A 27997-nucleotide genomic window follows, 5' to 3' on the forward strand; every position below is an offset into this window, starting at 1 on the left:
GTGAAGGGGCAGATCAGGGGTCCCCACGCGGGTCGAGCGTGTTTCGAAGGGGAGCTTCCTTCTGGTGAGAGGTCCTCGGGGGTGGTTTTGGAGTAGGGAGGTACCTCAGGCAAGTGGACCCCTTGAATGCTGCACGTGTGAGGGAACAAAGACGAGCGTTTTGATTACTATGAGCGTGGTAATAACGAGAAAACGGAAGAATGAGAAGGGAGATGTGCCAAGTATCTGCCCCCTTGAGGAGATCACAAGAAACACATCCTAATCCGAAACGGTCTGGCAGTGATGAGGCCCCCCAGAGGAAGGATGATGTGAGTCGGCAGCTCGCATTTGCGACCCATAAGCACGGACTGCCCAAGAATTTTGGGGGGGTGTTGGTGGTGTGGTGGGGATCTGCTGTCGCGGCAGCCCACATAAGCCACCACCCAAGACCACGCATGCGTAGCCCCCTGTGAGGGCTAGCGTTCATTCCTGAGGACTATCGCATTGTTGTGGTCGACGATGAATGGACGTTGACGATGTCATTCCTGCACTTGACTGCAGCCCGTCATCAAATACCCATCCATCACCGCCTTGTCTAAGTCCTGTACAGCTTTATAGAGTGATGTCTCAATTTTCGATTCCTAAAATAATTAGACTATCTACCCCCTCTCAATCCCAATCAGGCGTGCGTTCGCCCCTTTTCCCCTTGCTAGCCAGTGCCTCCAAGTGTCTCGGTATCGTCTAATCCGCAGGTCCAGCCATAGTAGACGCCGCGACGTCATCTTTTCGATGTAGGAAAAGCGTAATGGGAAGGATCATGGGGTATTTGTCCTCTATCTAATTGCCCCCAGCCGAGTACCGCCCGCCCCTTTCCGATAATGACAGGACGCCTATAAAAAAAAAGATGGGATGCTGGACCAACAAACTCGCACGCTTGCTGGCTGGTGTAAATCGATGTGATTTTTGAAACCTCTCCACGCCCGAACCTATCTCAATGACTGACAAGAAAGAGGTCTAAGTATATGGTTGATGACATGAAATTGTTCAGGTCTAGCAGATGAGAGTCGTATATCTGCAAATCTCAAGACAGATATTCGCTAGATAATTATGGTTATCATTAGGCTAGTCATCTTTCGCCATGGCTTGGAGGCGACTAATGCTAGGTGAAGTATGTCTGAAGGGAGGTGCCATTTTACTTCCAGCGACCGTGGTTGCGTTTATGGTACTGGAGGTTGCATTGCCTGTTGCATGACTCGGTCCTGTGGTGCCTTGACCTGCTGGCTGCCCAGTACCTGGAGAACCTCGTCGGCTGGCTCTGGCTGACAAGAATCGACAGGCCTCTGTCCTCTTTAGTTCAAACGCTTTGGAGCGTTGTCGCTCTCTTTCAATGTTTTTTGTTCTCTCTTGGAATTCTGCATCTGCAGCTTCTATTCTCAATTCTTGCTCAGCTATTCCACCGATACGCTTCTCGGCCCGATGGCATGCCTCATCTAAGCGTTTGGCAATAGACTCTGGCACATATACTGGCGGTGGTGTGCTTCCTGTGGGAGGCCGTGAAGTGGATGATGCTCCCCAGTTACATTTAAAGTCGAGTTTAGCTTGGCTAGCATCGGTGCCGGTTCGCCATATTACAATGACATCCCCATCGTAGAGTCGTATCCAATGCTTCGAGGGTCCCGCAGGCTTCTTAGGTTCATATGACTGCAAAACCATGCCATTGATCTGAATACCGTTCGTTGCTTTGGTGGAGATGTAGAATGCAAAATCCTTAGGCGAGACACCAGTCGAGTTCCATGGTCGGAAGTTCTTGGCAGGGTCATATCCATCTTTCCAAAGAATGAGCTTGAAAGCGTACTTAGGAACTTTGCCGTCCATTTTGACCGGATAGACATTTGTGTTATCTGCTGCGCGTCCCCATGAAGTCACAGATTGTGTAATGTCAATCGAGACTCCAGCAACAGCCGATCCAGGCGACGACTTGAATGTCGCAATTACTCTGTTCCGTGGAGGATCAATGGGGATCGGAACAATAATGTTGTGATCAGGAGGGATTGTATCAGGAAGGGAGTCTGGGTCATGATCATCTGGTCCCAATGTCGGCGGCGGGAGGTCACTCTCCTTGGGAATAGAGTCAGGACTGTCATTCTCCATCTTCAGAGGAGCGCCGCCGAAACTGAGATCTAGGACCGGAGAAGGCGGTTCGGCATGTACTTCCGAATCATTCGCGGGCGGAAAGTATGACATAGCCAGCTCCCAGAAGATGGACAACCCTGGAGCGAATGCTTCGCCTCTGGCTTCTGCTGCGGCTCTGAATGCATTCAGCTGTAATTGAGTCATCTCCGGATATCGTAGATGCCATGTCTTCTTGTCTTGCGCGTTCCAATAAGTCGATTTGTGTACAGGGGTATCAATCTGGCGACCGGAGTGAAGCCGGGCTATCGGCGGAATAGCTGCTAGAAGCTCATATTCGCCGTTTTCAATATCACTCAAAGATTCCATCTGCGTATCGGACTTCAATCTCTTTATGGTAGGTTTGTCGGCGGTTCGTGGTCCATCAAACTCGTCGCTAGTGTCATGCGATGGCTTGCGCTTGCTCGTGCTGAAGCTATTTGCGTTAGATTGTGGCATAGTAAGCCGTGCTGCAGACTTCATATTGAGATTCTCCAATATAGATTCAGCTCCGCCGAGACTTTGAGATTCAACATCGAATGTCATGTTACTTAGTTCATCAACTGAGTGGCTGGGATAAGAACTGAGGCGGACGCCTCCGTTTTGAGAATGATGCTTTTTCTTTTGTCTGGGTGTTGAAGAATCCTCTGATTCAAAGCTGTCTTGGACCTCGGAACCCAAAATCTCCGTGGCACCAAAGCTGTCAGCGGATATTGGGAGGTTCAGCCGATTGGAAGGAATGACGCCAGAGCTACCAATGGCAGACACATTGACCTCGCCAAATAGTTTCCCTGGTTGGCCACCTTGTCCGAATGTGTAATTCTCCTTTTGTGACTCAAAATCGCTGAATTGATTTTCATCGTAAAAGTCATCTTCGATTATTTCGTCATCGCTCTCGGGGATGAGCTGCGCTTGCTCTGGATCTTGCAGGCTTAATTGAGAGGCTCTTTGCCCGAGATGATCGTCTGAGAAGTCGTCATACGACTGCGATGATTTTGAGCCACCAAGCCATGGATGCCCCTGAAGCTCCCGCACTGTTGCCCGGTGTTCGGGTCGCCTTTGTAGCATATGCGTGAGGAAATCAATGCCATCTGCCGAGACATTCTGTTTCACAAGAGGTGAGATATCCAACTTCTTAGTCATGATCTGATGAAGAAGCTCCGAATAACTAATTCCAGTCTTCACAGGATACGGGGGAAGGCCTGTCAGCGCGTAGAAGATCACTCCGCCCAGAGACCATATGTCAATGGCATGGTCATACCGCTGGCCATACGGCTGGCGACGATGCTTATTCCGTGGATGTCGTCGACCATACTCGTCGTACTCGGCAAACTCGGTGTACACCTCAGGTGCACAATAGAGCAGTGTTCCGCAAAATGTCCTGAGGAATGTCTGCTCATTATCCACCATCTTCGATAGCCCAAAATCCGTGAGCTTAACATAGAAGGGCTGGTGAGACTGGATGAGAATATTGTCAGGTTTGACGTCACGATGCGTTATGTTATTTGTGTGCAAATAGCCAAGTGCATCAATGAGTTGTCGTGACATTTCTTTGACCGTTATCTCGGGCAACGGGCCACGGTCTGTGATGAACCTGCCGAGGTCACCTGCAGGGACATACTCCATTATAATTATGAAGAGTCGGTCATCCCAGTCAAGATGCTCAATATACGAGACAATGTGTGGCTGTGAAGGTGTCAGTATTCAAAGTCAGCAATTGAGACAAACGTGGACTTACATGTTCGATCTTTTGCATGATATTCATCTCATTCTCCACCTTCTGATCCAACACACCGTTCTTCATGAATTTGCGCTTATCCAGTTCTTTTGCCGCATAAGGCTTTCCGTCGAATTTCGAGGTGACTTTGTAGACAGTGGCAAAGGCACCTTTTCCAATTTGGCCGACGCGATTATACTTATTAGATCCTGTCCATTCTCGGGGCAACCTTTCTACATTGTCTTGGGTGGTCTCGGGGACCAGCTTTAAGGGAGAAGCCCGCGTGGGTCGAGCTGTCGTTCTACCCCCTTGAGTTGGTTCGTTTACGGGAAATAGGTCAACCTGGGTACATGGATCAGTTTTGCTTTGAAAAAGAGCATGACTAGACAGGTGGAAGCAGCTCACATGACCTGTAGGCCCTGGTGCAATCGTTTCCCCTTCCTCATCTACCATGGACTGCAACCGGTGCATGTACGATATCAAGTTCTCACGGTATGCCCGCTCATATTCACCCTCGCGGCGGGGTATGCGCACCAGGAACTCAAGGTCGAGACCTTCAGCATGCATCAGGATCTGAATCTTCGTCCCGCTCGTTAGGGTCCTTTTAGTCTCTTCCCTCGGTCTCGATTTAGCCCGCAGAAGGGTCCCATCCACTATCGTGCCATTCGTAGACTGGTCCTCGAGCATGAGGACGCCATACTCGTTCAGATATATGCGAAAATGGATGTTGCTCAGTCTCTTGTGGGGGTCGTTGGTGAAGCATATGTCGCATCTGCTCGCATTCCTGCCGAACGTGAAGCCTTGTAGAGGATTCTTGACATCAGCTGAGAGCCTCAGGACAATGGCGTGCTCGCCGGCCGACCGCGGCGTCAGCTCGAACCTCTCAGCATCGTCCTCCAAAGCGTAGTCGATGTCCACATTATCTGCATCGTCTCTTGCCACCATGTGTCTGGAGCTACGTAGAGCGATTTTGGAAACTTCTCGGCGGGCGCTGTCTGAGTATGGGAGCAAGAGGCAGACAATGTCGGATATGTCGTCGTCAGAAAAGCCGGAGTTCTGCTTGCCTAAGCGCCGGGGATCGACTACATTTTGGGTCGCTGCTCAAGAGACATTAGCTACTAGAGAGAGGCTTCGCTTGTAAGATTGAACACATACCTTGCTGGGTAGGCTGCGAATCGCCATCTGGATCCATTGGCAACAGCGGAAGCGCGGAAGGAGCTCGAGACCGGGCCGCCCGCCCGAGATCGACGGGAGGGAGGAACGGGCCTGCTTCGACCCTTCAGATTGGAAGGCGCAGGACGGGTGATTGGAAGCAGAGGGTTGACAATAAAAACTCGACCTGAGGACGAGTCTCGACTGTATCTTTGCTCAAGGAGGTAAGATCGGCCTCGTCTCGAGTTAGGCTGCCGTTGAAGGCTGCGTGCGCGGGTGCGTGGTTGCTCGGTTGGCAGTGGTCGCGATGGTGGGGTTCAAGGGTTCTCAGTTCTCAGGTTGCTGGGTTGTGCGCAGGGCAAGTCAAGTCAAGTTACGTTAAAGTTAGGCGGCGTTTGCTGTCGACGGCTTTGCCCGGCAACGCCCCGGCCCGTTTCGACGACTTTAAGCCCATGCGCTGTGGCTGTCAAAGTGTTCTTGTGTTCTCATATGAGCTGAAGCTCTCCTACTTCGGTGCGGATGCGCGATCTGAACTGTCTGTTTATGAGTTCTGATTGCTGAAACGACTCGAGGAGAGACTCGAGGACGGGGAGGCATTGGATCATCTGGAAAAAACAAACGGGCGTTTGTAATGGGACGAGAGGCTTGGTCTCAGTCAGTTGGACAATGCAGGCCTCACATGCGAGGCGCACGGGACAGGACAGGCATGTCATTGGGTGACAGAACACTGCACGGGCAGGTGTTTAGCAATCAATGGCCACCGGCTTCACTGCAACTCTCCCGGCGCTAAGCCACCTCAGGCCTGATCAGAGGGGTGCCGTCAGGGGGCCACAGGCGGTGTGCCACCAATTCCGGGGAACATCCGGTAGCAAACGCTCTCCTGGGTCACATACCGCTTACCTGGTAGGAGGTAGGACGCATGGCCCGTCCCAGCACTGAGGAACTGTAACGGTGGGCGGGCGTTATCAGCCCTGGGTGTGCAGGTGTTGCCAGGTACCTTACCTTGCCTCCTTATAGGCAATACCTTATCTTGGAACACTGGATTGCCGAGATCTGTCCTGCCAGCCCTCAGCTACGTATCAGACACCTAAACTGCTATGAGCCAGTCACATTCGACAATGGATTTGTGCGTTGCTAATTGTTCAAAGATGCTGTGGCGTTGCCTCTATCACAGTTGTAAAGTCCTGGGGGTGGTCCAGGGATATCATTCGCTATTATGGCAGCGTTTTCTTCACCGTAGTGGAATAAGCAATGTTGTTATCTGACTAGACTGAGGGGGACAGGCCTCCTTCTTCCAAGTCATGATGACGGTTCGCCTCGCTGACCTACCGGCACTGGGTATTCCAGCAGGCCTCCCTGGCTCACCGAGTCACGCTGGAAAGGTTGAAATCGGCAAGGGACATTTGTTTCCTACAGTCTCGTATTCGCTATAGGATATGTGAAGTATCCTTATGCGGTTGTCGCAGCTTTCTTCGGTACTGTGACGCATCACTGAGATAATGAATGTTTCTTTACCACCAAAAGCAATGAGAATTAGATCGCGTTCTTCAGCGATGGGTCTCTGCCTTTATTACTCTTGGCTAGATATCGAACAAGTATGGTACCGGGAGAAGAAAGTCACATTCAGATCTAATATACACAATTGCGCAAATGCTTTCTGCCCGCTTCTGCCCCTAAACTCCTATATGCAGTGTAGTCATTGTGAACCTGAATTAACGTCATGCATCATCGCTCAAACATCAGCTACAACCGACCCTGTCAGACCGCCCAATGCTATCATCTCATCAGGACGGCAATTCTGACGGTCTGTTCGGACTGGTCGGTAGTTCACTCGCCGGCTGGTACATGGCGCTTTCCTGCGCTGTCGGACTGTGTCCTGCATGTCCGTACTTGTGCAGCAAGCCGCCCTGCGCGCTCTGTGCATCTGTCATACCCTGGCTCGGGCTCGTCGACCAGCCAGAGTGGCCAGCGTCCGATCCGGGGACCGGCGCACCGGGATATGGCTGCGCATACGAGCCCTGACCGGGTGAATACGCCTGCGACATGCCGCCTCCTCCGTATGAGCTCGTCCCATCGTAGTATGTCGACGGCGGAGCCGCTGCATTCTTCCGCCGTGATCGCCACATGAAAAAGAAGATGCCTCCAGCGATTACTGCCGCAACAGGAATACCTACACCCAGTCCGACGCCGAGACCGATTGTGGTGCTGTTGGAACTGCCTCCGTCATCATTGTTGTCGTTATTATCTCCAGTTGGCGTCGGCATAGTCGCGGACGTAGACATTGAGGTAGCGCTTGATGTAGCCGAGGTAGACGCAGTAGTGCTCAGCTGCGATAGAGGCATCTGAGCGAGCACTGTTGGTAGCGACTTTCCAAGAATAAAGGTGCTCGAAGCGTTCTTGCAGCACTCGTAGCTTCCAATGCCGTTTGACCCATCGTCACAACAATAGTGGTTCCCCTCCAGGATACCATCACACGGTCTTATGCCTGCACTCGAGCCAGGTGCGTCTGCATCTTGTTAGCAATCACGATTTTCAATAGGCTTGGATGCTTCAAGAGCAAGACGAGTATGAAAAGAAAGTCCACTCACATTTCCCACAGCGTTTCAAGCACGATGGGTCTGCCCAAGTCTTATCCGTACAGCCGACTCGCTGGAAGTCTTCGACGCCATTGTTGATGACCTGGCACACACCATTAGAATAGCAGATCGCCCCGGCTTGACAGCATGTTGTGTGGCCTGTCGTAGAGTTGTCACAGCGATAACTATCCGAATCCACCGAGCCGTCGATATTATAGCAAATGTTGCCAGTGTTTGTTGCGCCGTTCACGGCGACAAGTATGACAAGCAGAGGCGCCGCGATAGGCAAGAATAGATGGCTCCGCATCTTGCTCGCGATCCTAGTTTGAAAGGCGAAATCAGGTCAACTCGTGTCCTTATCGTTGTTGCCGGAGCATCGGCTATTGAAACACCTTGAGACGTCACCACTTCTTGTTGAGTTCAGTCTCGTGAGGGCAAGACGATACCAATCGCGAAAGTAAAGTGCTCTGGGAAGCACAGTGGTTGAGATTGAGGAAGCAAACAGAGCCAAGAAGGTCAGGAGAGAAGAGGATCAGGGAAGGACGGGCAAAGTTTTACGTGGTGAGTTACATGGAGGGATCCAAGTATACGGACTGCCTAATTGAAGAAGGATTCGGAGCCGGAGTATGCTTGTTCAGCACTGCTTAGCCCACCCAGCTCAAGGCCACCAGCCTCTTGCAGCCACTTTCATGCAGTACGAGGTACGGAACTACCGAGTCCTGCGTTGTGTGTTTTGAGTAATGAAATGGACGACCAATGGAGGCGATAAATCTCCATTTGAAAAGATCAGCGTTGATTCTCGAATATGGTCCACTTAGACCAATAACCGAGGAAGATTCACAATTTGCTCGTGGATTGGTCAAAGGAACTTATTGACTTGGTTCATTGGGTGCTCGGTAGACGAGTTGCGACGAGGTATCACTGAGGAGCATACAAATGACGTGGGTACACGGAAAGGGATGTCATCAGATCGATCTGAATTCGAAACCGTTGATGGTTGAAAGGTGCTTGGTCCCCTGTCAGAGCTAGATGCCCAGCCTCCGTTCTACACTATCACTCACTACAGTAAGCCACTCTAAAATCTGGTAAGTCGGAACACGGTTGAGCAAAGGATTTGACAACATATTAAGACTTACATACAAACGAGTGGCTCGCTCAGGCGGCAATGTTGATTGCGCCAATAGACTTTTGATGCGGCACAGTTTGTGCTTATTGGTGTTGATCTAAGGATTCGGCAAGGGAAACTAAGCCTTGCTTAGAGCGTAGACTTGCACCAATGATTCACTGTAGTTCGTCGAAGGATCTCCCCAATCTGGTGAGGATCGCAGCGGCAAATCGGTAGCCTAACGGATCTCGCGTACAACGCCGCTTGTGGCTCAACGCGAACTCAAGTTGCTCCAACGTCGAGCATATTTGGAGGAAATGTTGCATATTCGCGATAGCCTCAATAGTGAGGTCGATTCCCATAACGTGAAGCCCAGCTTCATCTCTTCTTCTGCTGTTCTTGCTTCAACAGCAAGTCACGCATAGCTGCTCTCGCATTCCTGCTTCCTCCAAGCTTTGGGCCTTTGAGAACTTCCTCCTCTTTGCCTTTCGCACCAGGTCGAGCAGGCTGCACTGTCTTCTTCCTCTGTTGTCTCTGTGTCATGGCATCCATAAACTCGCGACGGAACTCCTCTGCTATCCTCTCATCCGCTGCCTCGTCCATTCCAGGTGTTGCACTAGGGCTTGGTTGTGCGGGGACATCATAGACGTCAACTAAGTTTTTGTCAGCATATCCCAGGAAGATGAAGGCGGACCTGTCAGTGTAATTAAAAGACTTACGTCTGTTTTCTCGTAAAAACTCCTCAACAAGCTGATCGCGCTTGATATCATCGCTCCCGCGCCTCTTCCTCGGTCGCCAGGGCTTGCCGTCTTTGCCCAGCCGGACCTTCTTTGGGCGCCCGGAGCTCTCCTCATCGATAATATCCTCACCTTGCAGCTGTCTCCGTGCTTTATCAGTCATCGCGACATTGCGCATGCGCACCTCCTCGCCCAGGTCAATTTCCTGCAGCTTGCCCTGCATGACCGGTTGATCAGGTAGCGGCTGCTTGCCACTCGAAGCCCCTGTGAGAGAAGTCGCGGCTGTCCGTTGAGCAGCCCCTTGAGACGTAAAAGATTGCGAGATCTTCTCTGCTGCATGTCGTCTAGCCAACTCGGATTCTACGAATTGTTCCCTTCCTTGATCAGCGGCTGTATGAAGAATGATCCTGCAATCGTCAGAGAGGCACTCACATGTGTTGATTGACCAACTCGCCCACCATACCGGTCTGTGGCGCAAAGCGCTTGGTCATTCCCCCAACCAGCGCATCGGAGCTTTTGGGCCCATCGGCTGCGTCTTTCTTGAGTACAAGGCTCGTTTCCTTGTTCTCAGCTTCGGCACCTTCTCTCGGCCCCTGCTCTGGACGAAACTCAACGCCTCGCAGTCGCGACCTGCGCGCATTGCGCAGCCTTAGTATCTCCGCTACTGATAGCCCCTCTTCTTCCGCTACATTCGATGACGCTTCTGACGGATGTACTTCACCGGTGATCTTTGGCTCTGTAGGTGTCTCGATCTTAGGTTTGGCGGCCTCTTCATCATCCTCTGCGCGTTGTCTGTAGATCTTCCTCTTCTTGCCTGGGCGGAACACGACTTGCGGCTCCGTTTGCGCCGGCTCTGCCAAAGGCGAGGCCATTGTATATTGTGTACTGTGCGTAGTTCGAGATCAGTCGAGGGATGGGATGCTGTCGGCGTGTTTTCGAGGTAAGGCTGAAGCTCCCGAGGTTGCAAAGCCAATAAGGTGAAGAAGCAAAATGGAGGGCAAACAGAGAGCATCGGATGCGCAGTTGACAGGCGCCAAACATTGCTTATCTTATCAACCCGAGCCTCTGACGGCTGGTCCCCGCGCCCCACCAACAATTACACACCCACTGACATCACTAAATCGCTGGAGCTTCATGGCAAATAACTCCCTCAGTAAACCTACTACTCTACGAATATTCGGACCTAGAACCTGATTCGAAGACAATTCTCTCTCTTCACCTTAGAAAGATTACCTGATAAAGAATTTAGACCATCCATAAGACAAATATGGCTCGTAGAGTATGACTCAGTGGTAACATCGACTTCGTTTCTCAAGCTAATGGTATCGCAGGTCTACTTCCTAGCTCACGGAGGCATGGTGCAAGGTAACGTAGCACTTCCAACCACAACCCCTCAAGGTTGAAAGGAAACAACTGACGATGCATCAGGTGTCGGGTTCCGGTGGGTGCATCCCCAAGCATCATCCGATGCAATTGGACAGATACTAACGGCAGAGAAGCTACTTCGCGCAGAAGCGTGCAGTAGGACATGGCTTGACGGGCTGGGTTCGAAACACCGATAACAACAAGGTAGAGACAGCGACAAATCAAATCCAAGTACTTGCTAACCAATATCAGGTCGAGGGCGAGGCTCAAGGCGAGGAGGACGCAATCACAGCTTTCCTGAAAGATGTGGACAAAGGCCCTTCACATGCGCACGTGGTCAAGCTAGAGAAGCAGGATCGCGACGTCGTAGAAGGCGAGAAGGACTTTGAGGTCAGGCGTTGACCTCTCAAACGATAATACATAACGGCGGTTTAGACTTCCTACGAAAACAGTAGAGAACGACAGACACGGCTCTCAAAGCTTGTATTAGTATTTGTAGCATACATCCAGAAACTATTCCAAGACGGTTCACCCCTTTCAAAAGCCTCGCCCGCGCCTCTTGACAAGGGGTTTCTTTACCGCACCTGAAGTAACGATCTTCTTAGCCCTATTCACAGGAGCAGCTTTCTTGATCATCTTCTCCTCCTCTGCTTTCTGGCGCTCTTCGTCGCGTCGCTTGTCTTCGGCCATCTTAGCCTCGATCTCCATCTTCCTGTTAAACTCTGTTTCTGTGACTCGCTTATCTCGTGCCGAGTATCCCTTCTCCTTAACGGAGTAGAAGACGCCACCGAGCTCGGCTAGCCAATGAGGATCAACAGATGTCACAGTTGACATGTACTCCTTGGAGGTGAGAATAAGTTCGTGGTAAACGACGTAGTCTGGTAGAAACCCCAGGCCATACAGAGCGCTGGTGGGATGTAACTGAACTGTGACGCTGGTTCGTAGGTTGATGTATTCGCCAATACCCTTGACCTTTGCAGCTTGGTGATAGTAGCCAGAGCAGATACATTTGCGAATAATGTCCCAGTCTGTTCCGCAGCTAACCATCTCCATTTTCTGCATCCTCATGATATCCAACAACTGCTCACGCACTTCCTTAGCCCGTCGTAGTGACTTGGAGTGAAGGAAGTGGCGTATGCACCAGCTGTCGGAGTACCCGTTTGCTTTCCACTGCGAGTAGACGTGGAGGTACGTCAAATGGTCCGACTCCGGCACAAAGAATTTCTCGCGTGCGGCATCTGACTCCTCTTGCCTTTCCTTCGGTCTGTAGAAAACGTTAGGAACAGAAAGCATGGAGACAATTGTCACCATCTCCTCGCTACAGCCATACTCTTCTGACATGATGAGAAGCTTGGCAAGAGGTGGATCCATAGGGAAGGCGTTCATCTTTCCTCCCAAATCCGTCAATTCGCCCAAATTATCAAGAGCGCCAAGCGCCCACAAGTCGAAAAGCGAAGTTGTGATCGTGTCTTGAGGGGGAGGATCCATGAAGTCGAAGTCTAGCAGGTCCCTCACACCGAGGGACTTTAGCAGAAGCACCGTGTTTGCTAGATTTGTTCGCTGAATTTCAGGGATGGTCTGAATATAGAGTTCATCCTTGAACGCTTTCTCAGTGTACAGTCTGAAAGCCTTGCCAGGACCGGTTCTGCCAGCTCGTCCTGACCGCTGTGAGGAATTCGCCTGCGATATAGGGGTGATTTGAAGTGTGTCCATTCCCATTCTCGGGTTGTAGACTTTGAGTTTCGAATAACCAGCGTCCACGACATACATGATGCCGTCAACCGTTAAACTAGTCTCTGCGATGTTGGTGGCAACAATACATTTGCGAACACCCGGTGCTGCGCGGTCAAAGATCTTTGCTTGCAAGTCCGCAGGCATTTGACTGTAGATAGGTAGGATACTGAGCTTTGGGGGATCATTCAGAGCATCCAGCCGCTCACGTATGAGCTCGCAGGTCACCTCAATATCCTCCTGACCGGTCATGAAGACTAGGATGTCTCCTTGGCCCATGGAAACGTGTATGGCGAGTACTTGTTGAACGGCCTGGTCCACGTAGTCCTCCACAGGAGATCTGTGAAACATTACATCGACTGGGAAGGTTCTTCCTGGAATAATAAACTCTGGTGCCCCTCCATAAAAATCCGAGAATCGCTTGGAGTTCATGGTCGCGGAGGTGACGATCAGCTTAAGGTCCCTCCGCCTCTGGAGTATCTTCTTGAAGAGTCCCATCAAGACGTCCGTGTTCAACGCTCTCTCGTGAGCCTCATCCATGATAACGCAGGAGTAACGATCTAGATCGGGCTCATTCAGAGATTCTCGAAGCAGAACACCATCAGTCATATACTTGATGACAGTCTCCTTGCTCGTGCAGTCTTCAAAACGAATGGCATAGCCAACGGTGCTGCCCAATTTAACTTCCATTTCCTCACTGACACGCTTGGCAACACTCATGGCAGCAACTCTTCGCGGCTGAGTGCAGCCTATCATGCCAATCTTGCCATAGCCATCTTCATGCAGGAACTGGGTCAGCTGCGTTGTTTTTCCAGAACCTGTCTCGCCAACTACGATGACGACTTGGTTGTCTCTTATGACCCTTAGCAAGTCTTCTCGCACAGCAAAAGCAGGCAAGAATTCCCGCTGCTCCCTGAGTGTTTTGCTTTGGCTGAAATTACTCGCGCCCTCATTCTTCTTCATGTGTTCTGCGAACTTGTTCGTGCTCTGCCCTTTCCCGCCATCCTCATCCTCGCCTGGGACGGGAAGTGCACTGTCGCCTTCTTCGTCCTGGTTCTTGACTCCCATGATGTTGCCCAGTGCAGTGCCAGCCATGTTCGTAGCTTCTTGTGCTTGTTTCTGCCGTTCTCGTTGCTGGCGACGCTCTCGAACAACCTTGCTGCCTTTCCGACTGAACACAGCCATATCACTCTGGTAGTCCCGGACAGCGGGAACAGGATCCAGCTGCTTCGTGAAGATCGTGCGTCCGTCCAGAAAGGGTGGGCGAAGGTCGTGAACCAGAAGATGCACTCGGGTCGCCTCCTCGTCGTCTTCAAAGTCATCTTCGAATCTTCTCTGTGCAACACCAGACGTCAACATCCGGTTTGTCTCCCAGGCATCTACGTCCTTCTGTTTCTGAATCGCCCGTGCGCTCATGCGGTCGAAGCGGCCGGCTTTCTTCTCGACCAGAGCCTTCTCCCGCTCCTCTTTCTCCGCCCAGGAGCTATCGTACGCCCCGAACGGGTTATGCGAGTCGTCTCCAAACGTGTGGCCAAACTCGTCGCCGGCGTACCAGTCGCGGTCCAGCGCATTGACATCTTCCTGGTCAACACCGGGCTCTGGCCCGTCGAACTCCTGCTGGTGTGGCTGGGGCGTGCTAGCATAGCCATGGTGGCCTCGTGGTGTCGAGCTTCTCGAGTTTGGTCCTGTGGCCACTCGACTATGAGCACGGGAGGATGGGCCGTTGCGCGAGGGCAGGTCGCCGAAGCGATCGTCGGATCGGAGAGGATTGAAGTTGAGCTTGCGCCGCTTGGCATTGAAGCCGCCATCCTCGCGACCGTCTCGATCCATGGTGATAGTCGCGCCCGGAGCTGGTACCGGAACAGGTTGTCCTTGGCTAGCCAACCTGGTGTTCGCAGTGTTAGTGCAGTACGTCAGAAAAACCGACTGCTCATACACCTGCTTGGTGTTGCTAGGCATAGAAAATCCAGCTGTCGCTAAACACGCCAGTGCAACCTGGAGCCAGCCACCCCAACACCTGTTGGAAAGATAAGATAAGCCCCGCGACCCCACTAAAAAGTTCACTCTCAAAATCTTTTGAGATTTTCTCGTCATTGACTTGCGGTGGCAGTAGTAGACAGTATTGATTAGTTCCTTTCTTTCAGCACAGTAGGCCGCCATGTCTATGATCACGACTGCCACATGGGTGCCGCGAGGCTTCGCGGCCCCATTTCCGCAAAAGTACAGCTTCGACGAGGAGGAGTTCGAGCGCATTGCCCAACTAGCCAAGCTCCAGCTGGACGATGCGAAAGAGGATCTCGAGGAGGCACAAGCAAACGATGGCGAAGCAGAGCCTAGCGAGGCGCCGGCTAGCACCAAGGAGTCAAAGAAGTCGAAGTCGAAGTCGAAACCTCAGCCGGAAACGGAGGATGAGTACGTCATTTCCATCCTTCCTTGTGAGATTGTCTGCTAATCAAGGGTGTAGTATTGAAATGATGGACGATGATCTGAAAGAATACGATCTAGAGCACTATGACGATGACGATGAGGAGAACACAGCCGAGGGCCAAGAAATGGGCATGTTTGGAAACATCAAGTCGCTAGCCTACTACGAAAACAACAAGGATGACCCGTACATCACCCTGCCCGCAGGCGAAGATGAGGAGGAGGATGAGCGGGAGGATCTCCAGATTCTTGCTACGGACAACCTAGTTCTTGCTGCCAAGGTGGAGGATGAGATGGCTCATCTGGAGGTCTATGTGTACGAGGACGAGGCGGACAACCTCTACGTCCACCATGATATCATGCTGCCTGCTATACCGCTGTGTGTGGAATGGCTAGATATTCCAGTTGGCAAACCGGGTGTCGAGAAGGACTCGACGGCCAACTTCGTCGCGGTTGGCACGATGGACCCTGATATCGAGCTTTGGGACCTGGACACCGTGGATTGCATGTATCCGAACGCTATCCTTGGCCAGGGAGGCAATGCGGAGGAAGAGAAAAAGAAGAAAAAGAAAAAGAAGAAGTCAAAGAAGGCAAACGACGAGTATCACGTGGATGCGGTTCTGTCTCTGGCCGCCAACAGGAAACACCGCAACCTCCTAGCATCGGCATCAGCAGACCAGACTGTCAAGCTTTGGGATCTACACACGGCCAAGTGCGCCAAGTCTTACAGTTACCACACGGACAAAGTCTGCTCGCTCGCGTGGCACGCAGTTGAGTCGACGGTCCTACTAAGTGGCAGTTACGATCGAACGGTCGTGGCCGCGGATATGCGAGCACCAGACGCGAAGGCCCCCAGATGGGGTGTTGAGAGCGACGTCGAGAATGTCAGGTGGGATCCTCATGACCCCAACTTCTTCTTCGTCTCCACGGAGAACGGCGTCATTCACTACTACGACATCAGAAATGCATCGCCGGACCCGGCTGCGAGCAAGGCAGTCTGGAAGCTGCAGGCTCACGACGAATCTGTCTCATCTTTCGACATCAACAGCGTCATTCCCGGTTTCATGGCCACCGGATCAACAGACAAGACCGTCAAGCTGTGGAACATTACGCCGACGGGTCCGGGCATGGTGGTGTCACGAAATCTAGATGTAGGAAAGGTCTTCTCAACCACATTTGCGCCCGATGCCGAGGTGGCATTCAGACTGGCCGTGGCAGGCAGCAAGGGCACGATGTCGGTGTGGGATACCAGCACGAATGCGGCTGTCAGGCGTGCATTTGCAAACAAGCTTGGAAACAAAGCTGATGAGGAGGTTGAAGAGAGGCTGATTGGTGTAGAGGATGATGAGAGCAGTAGCGAGGACGAGGAGGAAGAGGAGTCCGGAGCCGCCGTAAAGCAGTCAGACGAATCCTCCGAAGAGGACGTATAGTAGTGGTAGTGTTGGCATGTCCCAAACCAAGGCTGGTCTACGTTCTGTAGCGCACAAGTCGTAGAAGTAGGGAATCAATAAACCCAGGATAATGGTAAAAGCGGGAAGTCCTACCATCCGTCGCCCACAGCGGCCCGATTTATGTTGACCTGAATGTAAGACAAGTTCCGAGATATGTCTTCGAGCCCTTATCCCTACATATCTACAACTCGGCCTAGACTTAAGCCTAGATTCCTTTGCAATGCCGTGTAAGACTGGCTTTTACTCCAGCGATCGGCTCCAGTTTCTTCAATCAAGGCATGACTCGCTTTAATGGCGTTTTTCAAGGTTCAAGCTAGATTGTTCGAGGTCTTGCATCAGGAAAAGACAACGGATTTGGACGCGGCGTGGTGGCGTTTCTGCAGGCCTAAACTGGTCGATTGATCTACGGCAGACGCGTGGATCTCTCGGAGGGTCGTTACTGAATGTTCTTATCTGATCCCGGGATCATTCGATCTGGTCTCTTATGCGCTCGGGGGTCCGCTAACAAGCGCGGGGATCACCCTCTGATCATTTATGCTCGAGGCACTCCATGGCAGTTCATGCGCAGGCCATCCCATTTAAATGAAGGAGGCTTAAAGGACCCTTGTATCCAGGTTCAGGCAAGCAAAAGCGACCAACGATGTCAGATGGTTCGTGGAATCATGTCCATACGTTTTGTCCTACGCGTACCACCTTGATGGCAAAGCAAAGCACCGCACCCCAGGATTGTGTTTGAGAGGAGATGACGAGTGCTGCGTCTCGTTCAGCATGCACATGCACATGCACATGCACATGCACAGACGAGGTTGGGGGCACGATGGTTCACGGTCAATGTGGACCATGTTCATCCGCGTTGTAACTGCACTGCCCGGCTCTTTGCGCGCGGGAAAAAAGGTCAAGAGGAATTGGCCGCGATTGCCCCTCTCGGTCGCGACTCAGAGTGAGAGTCGATCGACGGCCGAGCATGTGCAGGCGTTCGAGCACGCAACCACTCGAGCACTCAAGCATTTGGGGGCAAGCAAGGGCTGCCTGCCATCGACTCATTTCTTCGAGGCAGAAGAGGGCCAGAGTCTGAAACGCACCGCCCAGGCGGGGGATGCTTGGAACATTCGCCCAATGGCAGAGTGAGAATGCTTGCGCCGCCCGTTTCAAATGCAGGAACAGGTGCGCTAGGACGAAAAGGAAAGGCGGTCTTAGGCCAGGGGAACAGCGAGGATCACCCGCCTGGTGTCTTCTTGGTGTCGAAACCAGCGGCCTATCAGGAGAGCAGGAGACCACCATCGAGGCCCTTCCCCTACCGGCGCCAGGGATGATCGATGGTATTTTCTCCATCGCTGTGTCTTGTCTATTTTCAGCCGTGGAGAGGCATCACTATACAGTGGGAACGCCCTCCCTGACTTCGTCGCGAGTAGAGGACGAGCAGGAATCTGGCATGTCAAATACGGCAGCAATGACGTGCCATAAACAGCGTCCGGCGCTGGAGACTGACATTCCGTTGGAGCGCTATGCGCCTGCATGCGATGCCAAATAGAGAGACTACATAAAGTGTGTATGTATGCAGTGACCAGTTCAACTAGTTAAGCAGGCTCCGAAGAAGGGTGGAAAGGGTGGACAGAGAGGATCCGCGTGAGGAGTGAGAAAGGGAGATGCTCGAATAGGGGGAGCCCAACGGATGACAGCTGGCCCACCCCGGCAGACGGCACCAAAGCCCTTGCCAAAAAAATTAATTGTAGGAGCAGGCCCGGCCGGCGGTGATTCGCTGGAAGATAGCCCCGCTGGCGGCAGCAGCCAACCAGCGGCCGCAGACGTTCCGCTACCCATGCAGGCCAGGGACAGGGATGTGGGCCCGACGCTTGCCCCGGTCGGGCGAGTGGGTTTGGCTCTTTGGCTCTGCGGTTCCATTTTGAAGAGCGACGGCGCCATCGCTGGTGTGTTGTCGCTCGACTAAGGTGGGAGTTGGTGGGTGTGTGCGTGTGTGCGTGTGCCTGGCAAGCCATCAAAAGGGAAAAAAGAAGAAGGAAAAAAATCCTCATCCATTTCTGCCGGCCCAGGTTCCCTTGACTCGGGCTTATCATAGTAGTGCCATGCTAGAGTCAAGTACTGAGAACTCCAGAGTATACTGCGTAGGACCCCAGAAAGGCGTTCCCACCCCTACACTCCCCCTAGTTCCTTTCTGGGTATTCCCTCTTTTAACTGTTGTGATCCCCCCCAAGTCACGTCCCGGCGGGCTGTTTCCTACCTCGAATGCTCTTCTTATCTGTCGACTCTCCAGTCAGTCTCTCCTTCGGACGTCAGTTCCATTGTCCTCCTCGGATTCCATCATCGCGGGCACGAAGTTGAACGGTAGGACAAGAGGAACCGCATCGCCCTTCCTTTCACAAGACGCAAATACAAAAACGCTATCATTCCTTCCACTGTCGATTTCAGGAACCCGGCTTTGTTTCCTGCGCGCGCGCGAATTTCATATATTCAGGAAGCTCGATCGAGTTGGCAAAGAGCTTCGACGCAAGACAGGCGCAAACCGATTTCCACGACTTCGACAAACAAAAAATCTGAGGTGCCTTTCACCTCGTCCTCGTCATCGACGACGCACATAGAAAAATTACCTCCCACAAAGGACTGGATTCCAACGTGCATCACGGCTAACCAACTGCCACCTTCTCTTTCACACCGCGCAATCACTGGACTGTTCTGCCAACTGACCCGGCTTTCTTTAACCTTGGACTCTACTTCTTGAACCTAGACGGATCTTCATTTTCCGTCTGATTTTCAAGCTGCACGTCTCGTGAGGGATTGACAGCGATTTTTGACTCAGTCCAAGACGTCTCAGACGACTATCACCAGGTCTTTCGCCTAGGCGCCTCTGATAGGGTCACCTGTGCCGCCGTTACCTTCCCCAAAAGGATCAGAGGGCAACACCTGTGCATCCTGACTGGACCTGGAGCAACGTCACACCCAATCACACCAGCACAAGACAGCTGCCGAATCGCTGCAAGCGCATCGACAGTTGCAGTACCACCTCACACTCGCCAATTCGACGAGACAGTTCGTCACTTCTGTCCTCGTCCCGTTGCCGCACGCTGCAACTACCTGCCTTCGTCCCGTCTAGTCTCTCAGGAAGACCAAGACTATTTTTAAGCTTCTCTCACCGTCGATTTGGGGACCTCATCCTCGCATTCAACGGTCCAGCTCAATTGCTGGTTTTCACTTACACGACACTCCTGTGGAGATTCACCCACTCATTCACTCACCTCAATCTCACTTACACCAAACCCCGCAACTGCCTGTTGCGCATTCCTGCACAAGCATTCTCACACCATTCACTTGGACTTCAGATCTTGAGGCAAAAGCCAATATGTCTCTAGCAAGAGCATTCACCACCCGCCGGGTCAAGCAGAGCCTCCAGGCTGCTGATTCTCCGGTAGATGCTATCCCTCAACGCAGCCACACAACCAAGGGATCCATTGGACATTCTATCAGGCACAAGATCTCAGCGCCAGTTGAGCTCGTTCACACCACGAACATGCTCTCCTACAATGCCCCAGACATCGTCCGCAAGGCTGCATCTCCTACCACTGCCTCATCGGTGAGGTCAGACGATGATTCTGACAGTGCGCACACCGCGGCTTCCACTCCGCCCACCAGCCCGGACTCACCCTACCCGACCAAGCGATCCATGTCCCCGGAGCCGAATCACTTGTCATGCTACTTCACAGCTCCAGGCCAGACCGTCACTGCTACTTCACCCAAGGCTGAGGCACCCGCTATTCCCCAGCGCTCGCCTTCCCACACCAAGAAGTCTTACGATGCCTTGAACCGTCACCGGTCTGTTTCAAGATTATCTGAGCAGTCGAGCCGCACTCTGTCAACCAAGGCCAGCTTCAGCTTCTCCCGCTCATCCTCCAGCTCCACCAGCACAAGCGTTACGTCGCACAACTCAGTCTCATCTCACCATGCGCCAAAGATGTCCAGCTCGGCTGTGCTTGCCCCGCCGCCAGTCATTGCGCCGGCTGCAGCTCCCTCGCAGAAGGAGATGCCCCCGTCCCATCCCTTCGGCCACGAGCTGGCCCAGGTGACTGAGCTAGCTGAGGAGTATGGTGTGATGGAGAAGGTGCACGTCATCGATGAGGAGGAGCAAGAACTCGCACGCCGAGGCCTCAGGAAATTCAGCGCCGAGGACTACCTAGGCGAGATCCAGGGCCTCTTCTCGAGCTTCTTCGCCGAGGCTAGGCCAATGGCTCCGCCCGTCTGGATTTGAGCTACGGATTCTTTCGCAGCTCACTCAAGGCTGGACGCGACCTTTTGCCGCCTGGTCTTGCCTTCTTCGCTTGTACATAGTTTCGGATTTCCACCGTTCATAGAGGGAGCGGAAATCTCAAAGGGGTGGTCGGCTCACGGATGGACTCGGTTTGGGGGGCGGAGTCTTTTTGATGGTTTGCACGTCTTCTTTTCTATCCACTCGCTAGAACATGTTTTTGCGCAATTTCGTGGACAGTCTTCTGGAAGTTGCATTGTGAGGAAGGCGTTCGATATCCACACGTTTTCAGACGCCCATCAAACCCCCCATTTTGTTTTTTACTGTACGGTACATATTCCCCCGCGGCGTCACTCGGCAGCAACACTCTTCGTCAGGTTCATAAACCTCCTCTTGTCTCAAAACGTCCAACACAACCTTTTCTCAGAAAGCTTGCAGATGGCTAGCTAGTCTTCCCACAACTACATTCACGGTCTGCCCGAGGAGGGAGCGGTGGCAATGGGAGCACGATGCGATGAACGCAGGTGCGACCCTCCCGATGTTCGCCACCGCATAGAAGAACTCGAGAAGAAAAGGGCTGCTCCGTGGAGGCAATTTGTATGTATCACAGAGACATGCGTTATACATGAATGAACACAACCTTAGATGAATGATGCTCTTCCCCCAAAAGGGTGTAATGCGTGCGTGACTGTCTTGTGCTTGCCATGACTGCTTCCGGATGATGATATGATGTCAGCCCCATGCGCGCACAACTTGTGTGACATAGATCTCGCCCCAAGGATGCTGTCATACGGCTAATCTACGTCAAACAAGCTGATTGATAAGTGAGACTCGAAAGCTAGTTACACCGAGCAAGCCCTGAGAAGTTTTGACCATCCACCATTATCCAAGAAATATCATACTTAACCGTGTCTGTGCGGACGTTTTGTCGTTATCTGCCATCCCGCAAACTCGGAGCTCATACTCAAGCAAAACCTGGGATGCATAGAGCTGCTGGCTAAGTACGTTTCTGACGTTTTTCACGTTCACCCGGAAAAGGGGGGGGGGGGGGGGGCTGGCTTTAGGTTGTTTCGCCGATCCCGCAATGATGGGGGCCCGCTTGACGCCCCGGTACCGACGTCTTGGGCCCGGCCGCTCTGCGACGACGGCTGTGTGATGTGCGGCAAGGCTCCCATAACTTTGTTTGATCGTGACGGCATTCGTTCTGTGGACTCTATTTGGTGCGCATAGGCATGTGATAGATAGATTGGTGGGTTCTTTGTTTTCAACGTTTCGTTTGTGCTGCACTAGCTTTTGAAGGGGCGAAGTTGTTGCCGTCGCTCAGTTAGCGCTCATGGTACCAAATCCGCATGTACAGAAATACGAACGAAATCTGTAAGGAAAATACATATTTGTTGTACAAGCGTGTATTTAACATCGACGCGATGGTTTTCTCGAAGAATACATGCATAGACAGATTGATATATGTTCAAATACAATGTATTCAGGTGTATTTTAATCGAATACACCAAAAATGCATGTGTAGAGAGTTTAATACGCTGTATAATACGTGTATAATACGTGTATATACAGACGTACATACACGATCCTAAAAATTGTCTGTGCTCGCAATACCTCGCGACTAACAGCACACCAGTCCCTTGGAGACAACACCCATCTGGCACAAGTCGCGGTATAATAATAAATGCAGTCTCGTTACTATTCAATGAGAAGCGGGAAGAATTACCAGTCATGAAGACGTGTCAAGCAGTGCCATGCCATGCTTGTGGTATCTATCGCCCGCAACAGGGAAGGACGCCAGGATGCGCTCAATCTCCGCCATGTCCTCCTCGGCGAGGTCGACGACCGTGGCGTTCTCCCTGAGCCGCTCCGGCGAGCTGGCGCCCGGGATCGGGATGATGCGAGGCATGCCCGGCCGCTTGTTCAGGGCGACGACCCAGTTGATGGCGATCTGCGCCGCCGTGCAGTTCTTCTTCGCGGCGAGCGCGCCGATCGCGTCGATGAGCTTCAGGTTCAGGTGCCAGTTCTCCGGCTGGAAGCGCGGCAGCGTGCGGCGGAAGTCGCCCTCGGGGATGTCGTCGAGGGACTTGATCGCGCCGGTGAGGGCTCCGCGGCCAAGGGGTGCTGGACATTTAGTATTAGACATATTGAAGTGACAGTGGGGCGAAGATAGGAAAGGGGGAGTAAGGGCTGGGATGTAGGAGAAATGCTCACCATAAGCAACAATAGGAATATCGAGCTCCGCGCATGCCTCCACGACACCATTAGTCAACGGCTCCGTAGCCCAGAGCGAGAGCTCAATCTCGACGGCCTCGATCTTGGTCACCGCCGCAGCCTTGCGAATCGTCTCGGCGCTGACCTCGCTCAGTGCGACGCCGCCAATCTTGCCGTTGCGCACAAAGGCGGCCATCGCCCGCATGGAGACTTCAATCTCGACCTCGGGGTCCTTGCGCGCAGACTCGAACTGGTCAATGAATCCCTTGTCTCCCAGCATGGCCCGGTCGGCCTCGATGCTCTTGTGCACGCCCTCGGGAGAGGCGTCGATCTTGAAGTCGGGCAGGCGCGAGCAGCCCTTGACGTTCAACAGGACCCGGTTGACATCCTCGGGATACTTTTCGTAGTACTTCTTGAGCACCGTTAGGGAGTTGTTGTCTGGTGGGCCATAGAAATCGCCTCCGTTCCAGTAGTTGCAGCCGAGCTCGAGGGCAAGACGCAACGTCTCAAAGATCTCATCGTTCGTAAGTGGTTTCGCGCGCCATGTAAGACCTAGGGGCATACATTTAGTAGCTTCATCACCGCTCAAGATGAGATGTATACCAACCCAGCATGCCATAGCCGATGGGGCCAACTTTCTTGCCTTGAATGGTGTGAGCCATGCTGTCCGATCTCGCTTGAAATTTGCGAGTTTGGCGAAGTTTGATAGGCCGTGCGGTGCTGTGTTCTGGTGCTTAGAAGTCGAATAATGCTCTGTTCACTGCGTCTAGACTAGAGAACAGAACACCCAAGAAAACACCGCCTCTCCTGGGCTTTTATCTTAACTGTCAGAAGCCCCTGAAGCCTCACGATGAGGTCCTGGTGCGGAGTTAACATCATGGCCTCAAGGTTAAACACCGGTCTTGAAGCAGATATGGAGCATCTTCACGATCTAAAAGATCCTGGTACCGGTGCAGAGCGGACTTACACGGATGAAGTGTGATGTTTGACACAATATCGGCGCTCTGAGCAACCCGGATCCTTTGAGGCTGGCCAGTCCCGGCACCAGTGACGGTCGGCGCTTGTGTGGTGACGGAGCGGGGTGAGCCCGTCATTCCGGCGAGCCTAACAAATTTGCGGGGTCTTGCCCGCCCCCGAGCGCCGACCTCCATTCGACGACGCACATCGTAGACCTTGTGTTAGTCCCGTCCTATCAGAGGACGCCTCTACAAACTCGTGATAACCTCAAGCAATAATGCTGAGAAACCTCATTTTGAGTGCGACCTGTGCCGCAATGTCATGTCCAAGTGGCCCTATACTAGCGCTATCAACCAACCATGTAAGGATTCTGAGGCGGGCTCGATCTCCACAGAAACAACTTCCCTATGAAGAGGAAACGATATCCACGAGAGCATGTTTCATTGATAGGTGGTATGAATTTGATACCACGTAAATTTCAAAAGAAAGATCCTTGTGTTAACAATCAGAGCAATGGAAGTCAGTAACACTTAGTAAGTCCCGAACACAGCGTAGTAAACGCTGTAATACCCGTGAGGGTAGAATATCTAACCTAGCTCTCTGGCTGCTTACACGGGGTTATGCGGCGTACTTGCAGAGTAGGGACAAGATCCTTTACAACAGAATATCAGACCCTAACAACATATCATATAAAGCCAGTGACATGACCCTCTCTGAATGATGCACAGGAGAAGAAATTATCAAAGATTTGACGTCTTCAATGCTCCTTCAAGGCTGGTGTCCCACAGCTGCTACCGTTCCGATGACCAAATCTTTCAACCATGCTGGCCGAAGCAAGCAATCTCCTCCCGTTCCCCGTGCATGTGGTATTTACACTTAAATGTCTTCAATGGGTTGAGAGCCTCCGGGAACGGGCTGTCACCCGGCTGATAATCAAGCCGCTTGAAGAGGTCCACCAGGAAGTCATTGTACTTCTGGACAAGGCCCGAATAGCGCCAGTGCGTGTGGCTCGTCTTGGCCACGGAGTGCACCATGTCGACTATGAGACGCCGAACGGGTGACTTGTCGTGGCACTGCTCGTAGGCCATCTCGATCAAGTAATCAGGGATGTGGGCACGGTTCATGACCTTGTCCTCGCCGTCGATGAAGGCGTTCATGGCTGCGTTGAAGAGGTCGTCCCAGCACAGCTTCTCTGCCAGGATGAGCAGCTTGAGAAGAGTGAGCTGGTACTCTGCTGACTTCTGCATGAAGCTCTTGTAGTCTGTCGGCATCGGAAATACAGGATCATCGTGTTTCATTGTGAATATGCCACGCAGATCTGGCTTGGTCGTCGTACTTCCATGATAATCAACGCTTTCTAGACCTTCAGGCGTATCTGTAGGCGAAGAAGCCTCTCTACCTGGATTCGTAGTTTCATTGCTGGGGTTATGGTTGTAGTACGCTAGGCGGATCTCCTCGAGGGAGAAGGAATGGTATGGTCCTGGGGCGGCTGTGATGTCAGAAAAGACGATTGTATCCTGTGGGCTCGTGAGTGTCGTCGTGTAAACCGGTGTTTGCTGTTCCTGAGTTGGGAGAGGTGGATAGGCTCTGGGTAGTTGTGTGTTTTGATTGATCGAGAAGTTGAGCCGTGGGAGAAATGACTGCAGTCGTGGGATTCGACCTCCTTGGTAGAGCCACGCGATCAGAAGTCTAAAGGCGGCAGGATCTTCGTCTTCGAAACTGATGGTGCCCTCTTGTGCCTCTCTGAAAAATGCTGTCGTCAAAGCCCCTTTAAAATAGCTAGATCGCGCCACCAACAGATTCTTGTGAACAAGAAACGATTCTTTCGCCGCCCCAACATAGATGGTCACCATCTCGGAACCAAGATCACTGTGCGTGAGAAGTCAGAGATTGTTAATTAGCATCGACTAGTGTTCAACTTACTCGGCCAAGGAGACATATGACGCCATGATGTGTTGATATGAGGGTGAAGCTCATAGCTTCACAGTACAGTAGAGGCCTCGAGGTGCAACAAAACCTGACATCGAGGAACAGCAAGTGCTAATGGGAAGATCTTGATAGCCAGTGTTACGATAAGTTGCTATAACGAATTCAGCTCGTCTCGATGTGGAATCAGTGGTATGATACATGGAACCTACGCTCAGTGATCCGATCACACCAGGCAAAATGACCGTCAAAGCGATGAATGCGAGGTTGCCGGCCAAGATCTATGATGCTCAGGGTCTCACATTAGACACAGAGGATAAGAAAAATCAGACCTATTCTCGTGGGAGAAAAAACAATAGACAACCAGAAACAATGGCAAGAAGCCGGAGTTGTTGCGGGACGCGTAAGAATATCGAAGTTTACCTGTCCGTCAGCCTAGGAAATTTCAGGCAGGTACGAGGCAGCAACAAATGGGGAGTGACTGATTTTGGCCAGGCAGACATTGCATGTAGACAAATGGCCTATTCTTCGTGTCAAGAACAAACATGGGACGGAAAAGGCTATTTGATAATGGAACAGTTACCGTGGTTCAAAGATGGTAGCACGTCCCGATGCTTTCACTGATTGGTTTATTGATTATCCATTCTACAGATTCGGACCTCATCTGGCTCTAATATCGGTTCAGCCAGTACGCACTGTAACATCAAGTCATCAGACAATAAATGAAGCCTTTACAACATAGCTCTGGTGTCGACCGAGAAAGGTTGCCATGCCTTTCCATCTATAACGAGTCTTGAGGACCAAAGATGGGAATAGGACCGGAAAGATCTGCTCTCCTGCCACTTCCTCCTCATATGAGACAAAAGTTGCCATCTCGATTCTCCTGAAACAATGCTGTGTAATGTTCGAGGCAATTTTGTCGCACCTAGTCTTGAAGACAGAGGAAAAAAGAGACTGCTAGGCTATCAACGCTACAACTGTTTACAACATGGGTTTCATCAACCGCCAGATCAGATGTAGTTTATATGACACTGTAATTGCATGATATGATAATTCTTTGGTGCGTTGGAGGGGAGCTGTGTTTACTATGACAATCTCATTTGCCCCTTTTCATGACCCAATTGGCGTCATTTACAGCCACACGAGCTTCGGAATCGAGCATCTCGACGAAAGGACAGACCACCGCCATTATGGTGCGTGCTATGATTATAGCATTCCTGATCTTATTCCACTGCTGTTCTTCGTCTTTCTGAGGAAGATGGTGTTCCCGGGTTGAACTTGAAGGTGCCACCGTCTATCACTAACGTCAACATCACAGATGAACAAAATATATTGTGTAGCACGCAAGCAGATCACAAGGTGCTCGGATTGGCCATGTCTAGTCATTGAATCTCGATCTCGATCATAACAGCCCCGTCAGTCGGAATGAGCTGGTATAGTTCTGGCAAAATCCCGTCTAACCGAGAACGTAGACCTCAGAAAGACCTTCAAAATGTCACCGTCACATACTCAGCGCATCAAATGAAGTCTCTAGAACATTATTGTCAGAATTTTAATGGTTTCAAAAGGCATCTTAATGTTGAAGATAACTAGCAGCCCGACCTCATTCATGACGAACGTCCATTGTGAAGAAAGGACCGTACCTACCTTACCGCTGAGACCAGGAATCTCACATCTCCTCCGTCAGGATAATACACGTTATTTATCAAGGACAACGATGCTGATTCACATGTATCACGGCACTTATTCGAGGCCGCAAATGTTCTATTTATTACAAGAGGCCCCCCTCCCTTCCGCTTCAAAGGCAGTGAATGCCCTACGAGGAGGCGATGATAACACCTTGATGAACTGAGATTCACTACCCTAGCGTAGCAGTAGGCCACTTGGCCCAGCCAAAGTATCAACTGGATGGTACCGTTAGACGCTACTTATTCCCGAAGCAGAAATAAGAAAAATTCAGAACAACCGAGCAGATCATGCCATTTTGACGACACTGGCCACTCGAAGACCATCTCTTGAGCTCCAACCACCAACGCACCGGCTTCCGCGTAGCCGGTAAGGTTAGGCATTGTATCCGAATATAGACACAGCGGGCGTCGTGCGCTCCTGACTCGACTCGTGCTCTCACGCGGCGGCTTGGCTTGGCTTGCACGAGGAGTGGGTCGGGACGCTAAGTTAGTGACAACGGCGAAGCATTATCATTCTCAAGAGGAAAAAAAACCTCGTAATGCAGTGAGCC

General features: G+C 51.9%; 7 protein-coding genes across 7 annotated transcripts; 2 read left to right on the forward strand and 5 right to left on the reverse strand.

The window, feature by feature from the left end:
* Positions 1-3316: 3316 nt before the first annotated feature.
* Positions 3317-5057, reverse strand: UCRPA7_7208 (putative meiosis-specific serine threonine-protein kinase mek1 protein; the record flags this gene model as incomplete). Its single annotated transcript, XM_007919742.1, has 5 exons — positions 3317-3350; positions 3410-3834; positions 3887-4063; positions 4316-4962; positions 5021-5057. The coding sequence occupies 5 exons, from the start codon at positions 5055-5057 to the stop codon at positions 3317-3319; spliced, it is 1320 nt and encodes a 439-aa protein (XP_007917933.1).
* Positions 5058-9076: 4019 nt separating this feature from the next.
* UCRPA7_7209 (putative mrna splicing factor rna helicase protein) lies at positions 9077-10307 on the reverse strand (the record flags this gene model as incomplete). The annotated part of the gene is made up of 3 exons (XM_007919743.1): positions 9077-9351; positions 9418-9699; positions 9899-10307. 3 exons carry the CDS (start codon positions 10305-10307, stop codon positions 9077-9079), a joined length of 966 nt encoding a protein of 321 aa, XP_007917934.1.
* A 1030-nt stretch (positions 10308-11337) lies between these two features.
* On the reverse strand, positions 11338-14361 carry UCRPA7_7210 (putative pre-mrna-splicing factor atp-dependent rna helicase prp16 protein; the record flags this gene model as incomplete). The annotated part of the gene is made up of 1 exon (XM_007919744.1): positions 11338-14361. One exon carries the CDS (start codon positions 14359-14361, stop codon positions 11338-11340), a length of 3024 nt encoding a protein of 1007 aa, XP_007917935.1.
* Positions 14362-14695: 334 nt separating this feature from the next.
* Positions 14696-16385, forward strand: UCRPA7_7211 (putative periodic tryptophan protein 1 protein; the record flags this gene model as incomplete). Its single annotated transcript, XM_007919745.1, has 2 exons — positions 14696-14943; positions 14996-16385. 2 exons carry the CDS (start codon positions 14696-14698, stop codon positions 16383-16385), a joined length of 1638 nt encoding a protein of 545 aa, XP_007917936.1.
* A 3376-nt stretch (positions 16386-19761) lies between these two features.
* On the forward strand, positions 19762-20664 carry UCRPA7_7212 (hypothetical protein; the record flags this gene model as incomplete). Its single annotated transcript, XM_007919746.1, has 1 exon — positions 19762-20664. One exon carries the CDS (start codon positions 19762-19764, stop codon positions 20662-20664), a length of 903 nt encoding a protein of 300 aa, XP_007917937.1.
* A 1726-nt stretch (positions 20665-22390) lies between these two features.
* Positions 22391-23969, reverse strand: UCRPA7_7213 (putative pyridoxal reductase protein; the record flags this gene model as incomplete). Its single annotated transcript, XM_007919747.1, has 3 exons — positions 22391-22785; positions 22876-23427; positions 23843-23969. 3 exons carry the CDS (start codon positions 23967-23969, stop codon positions 22391-22393), a joined length of 1074 nt encoding a protein of 357 aa, XP_007917938.1.
* Positions 23970-24647: 678 nt separating this feature from the next.
* Positions 24648-25130, reverse strand: UCRPA7_7214 (hypothetical protein; the record flags this gene model as incomplete). Its single annotated transcript, XM_007919748.1, has 1 exon — positions 24648-25130. One exon carries the CDS (start codon positions 25128-25130, stop codon positions 24648-24650), a length of 483 nt encoding a protein of 160 aa, XP_007917939.1.
* Between the last annotated feature and the right edge of the window lie 2867 nt (positions 25131-27997).

The sequence above is a fragment of the Phaeoacremonium minimum genome, assembly GCF_000392275.1.
Source record: "Phaeoacremonium minimum UCRPA7 unplaced genomic scaffold PA7_03_scaffold_504, whole genome shotgun sequence".
Classification (NCBI taxonomy): domain Eukaryota; kingdom Fungi; phylum Ascomycota; class Sordariomycetes; order Togniniales; family Togniniaceae; genus Phaeoacremonium; species Phaeoacremonium minimum.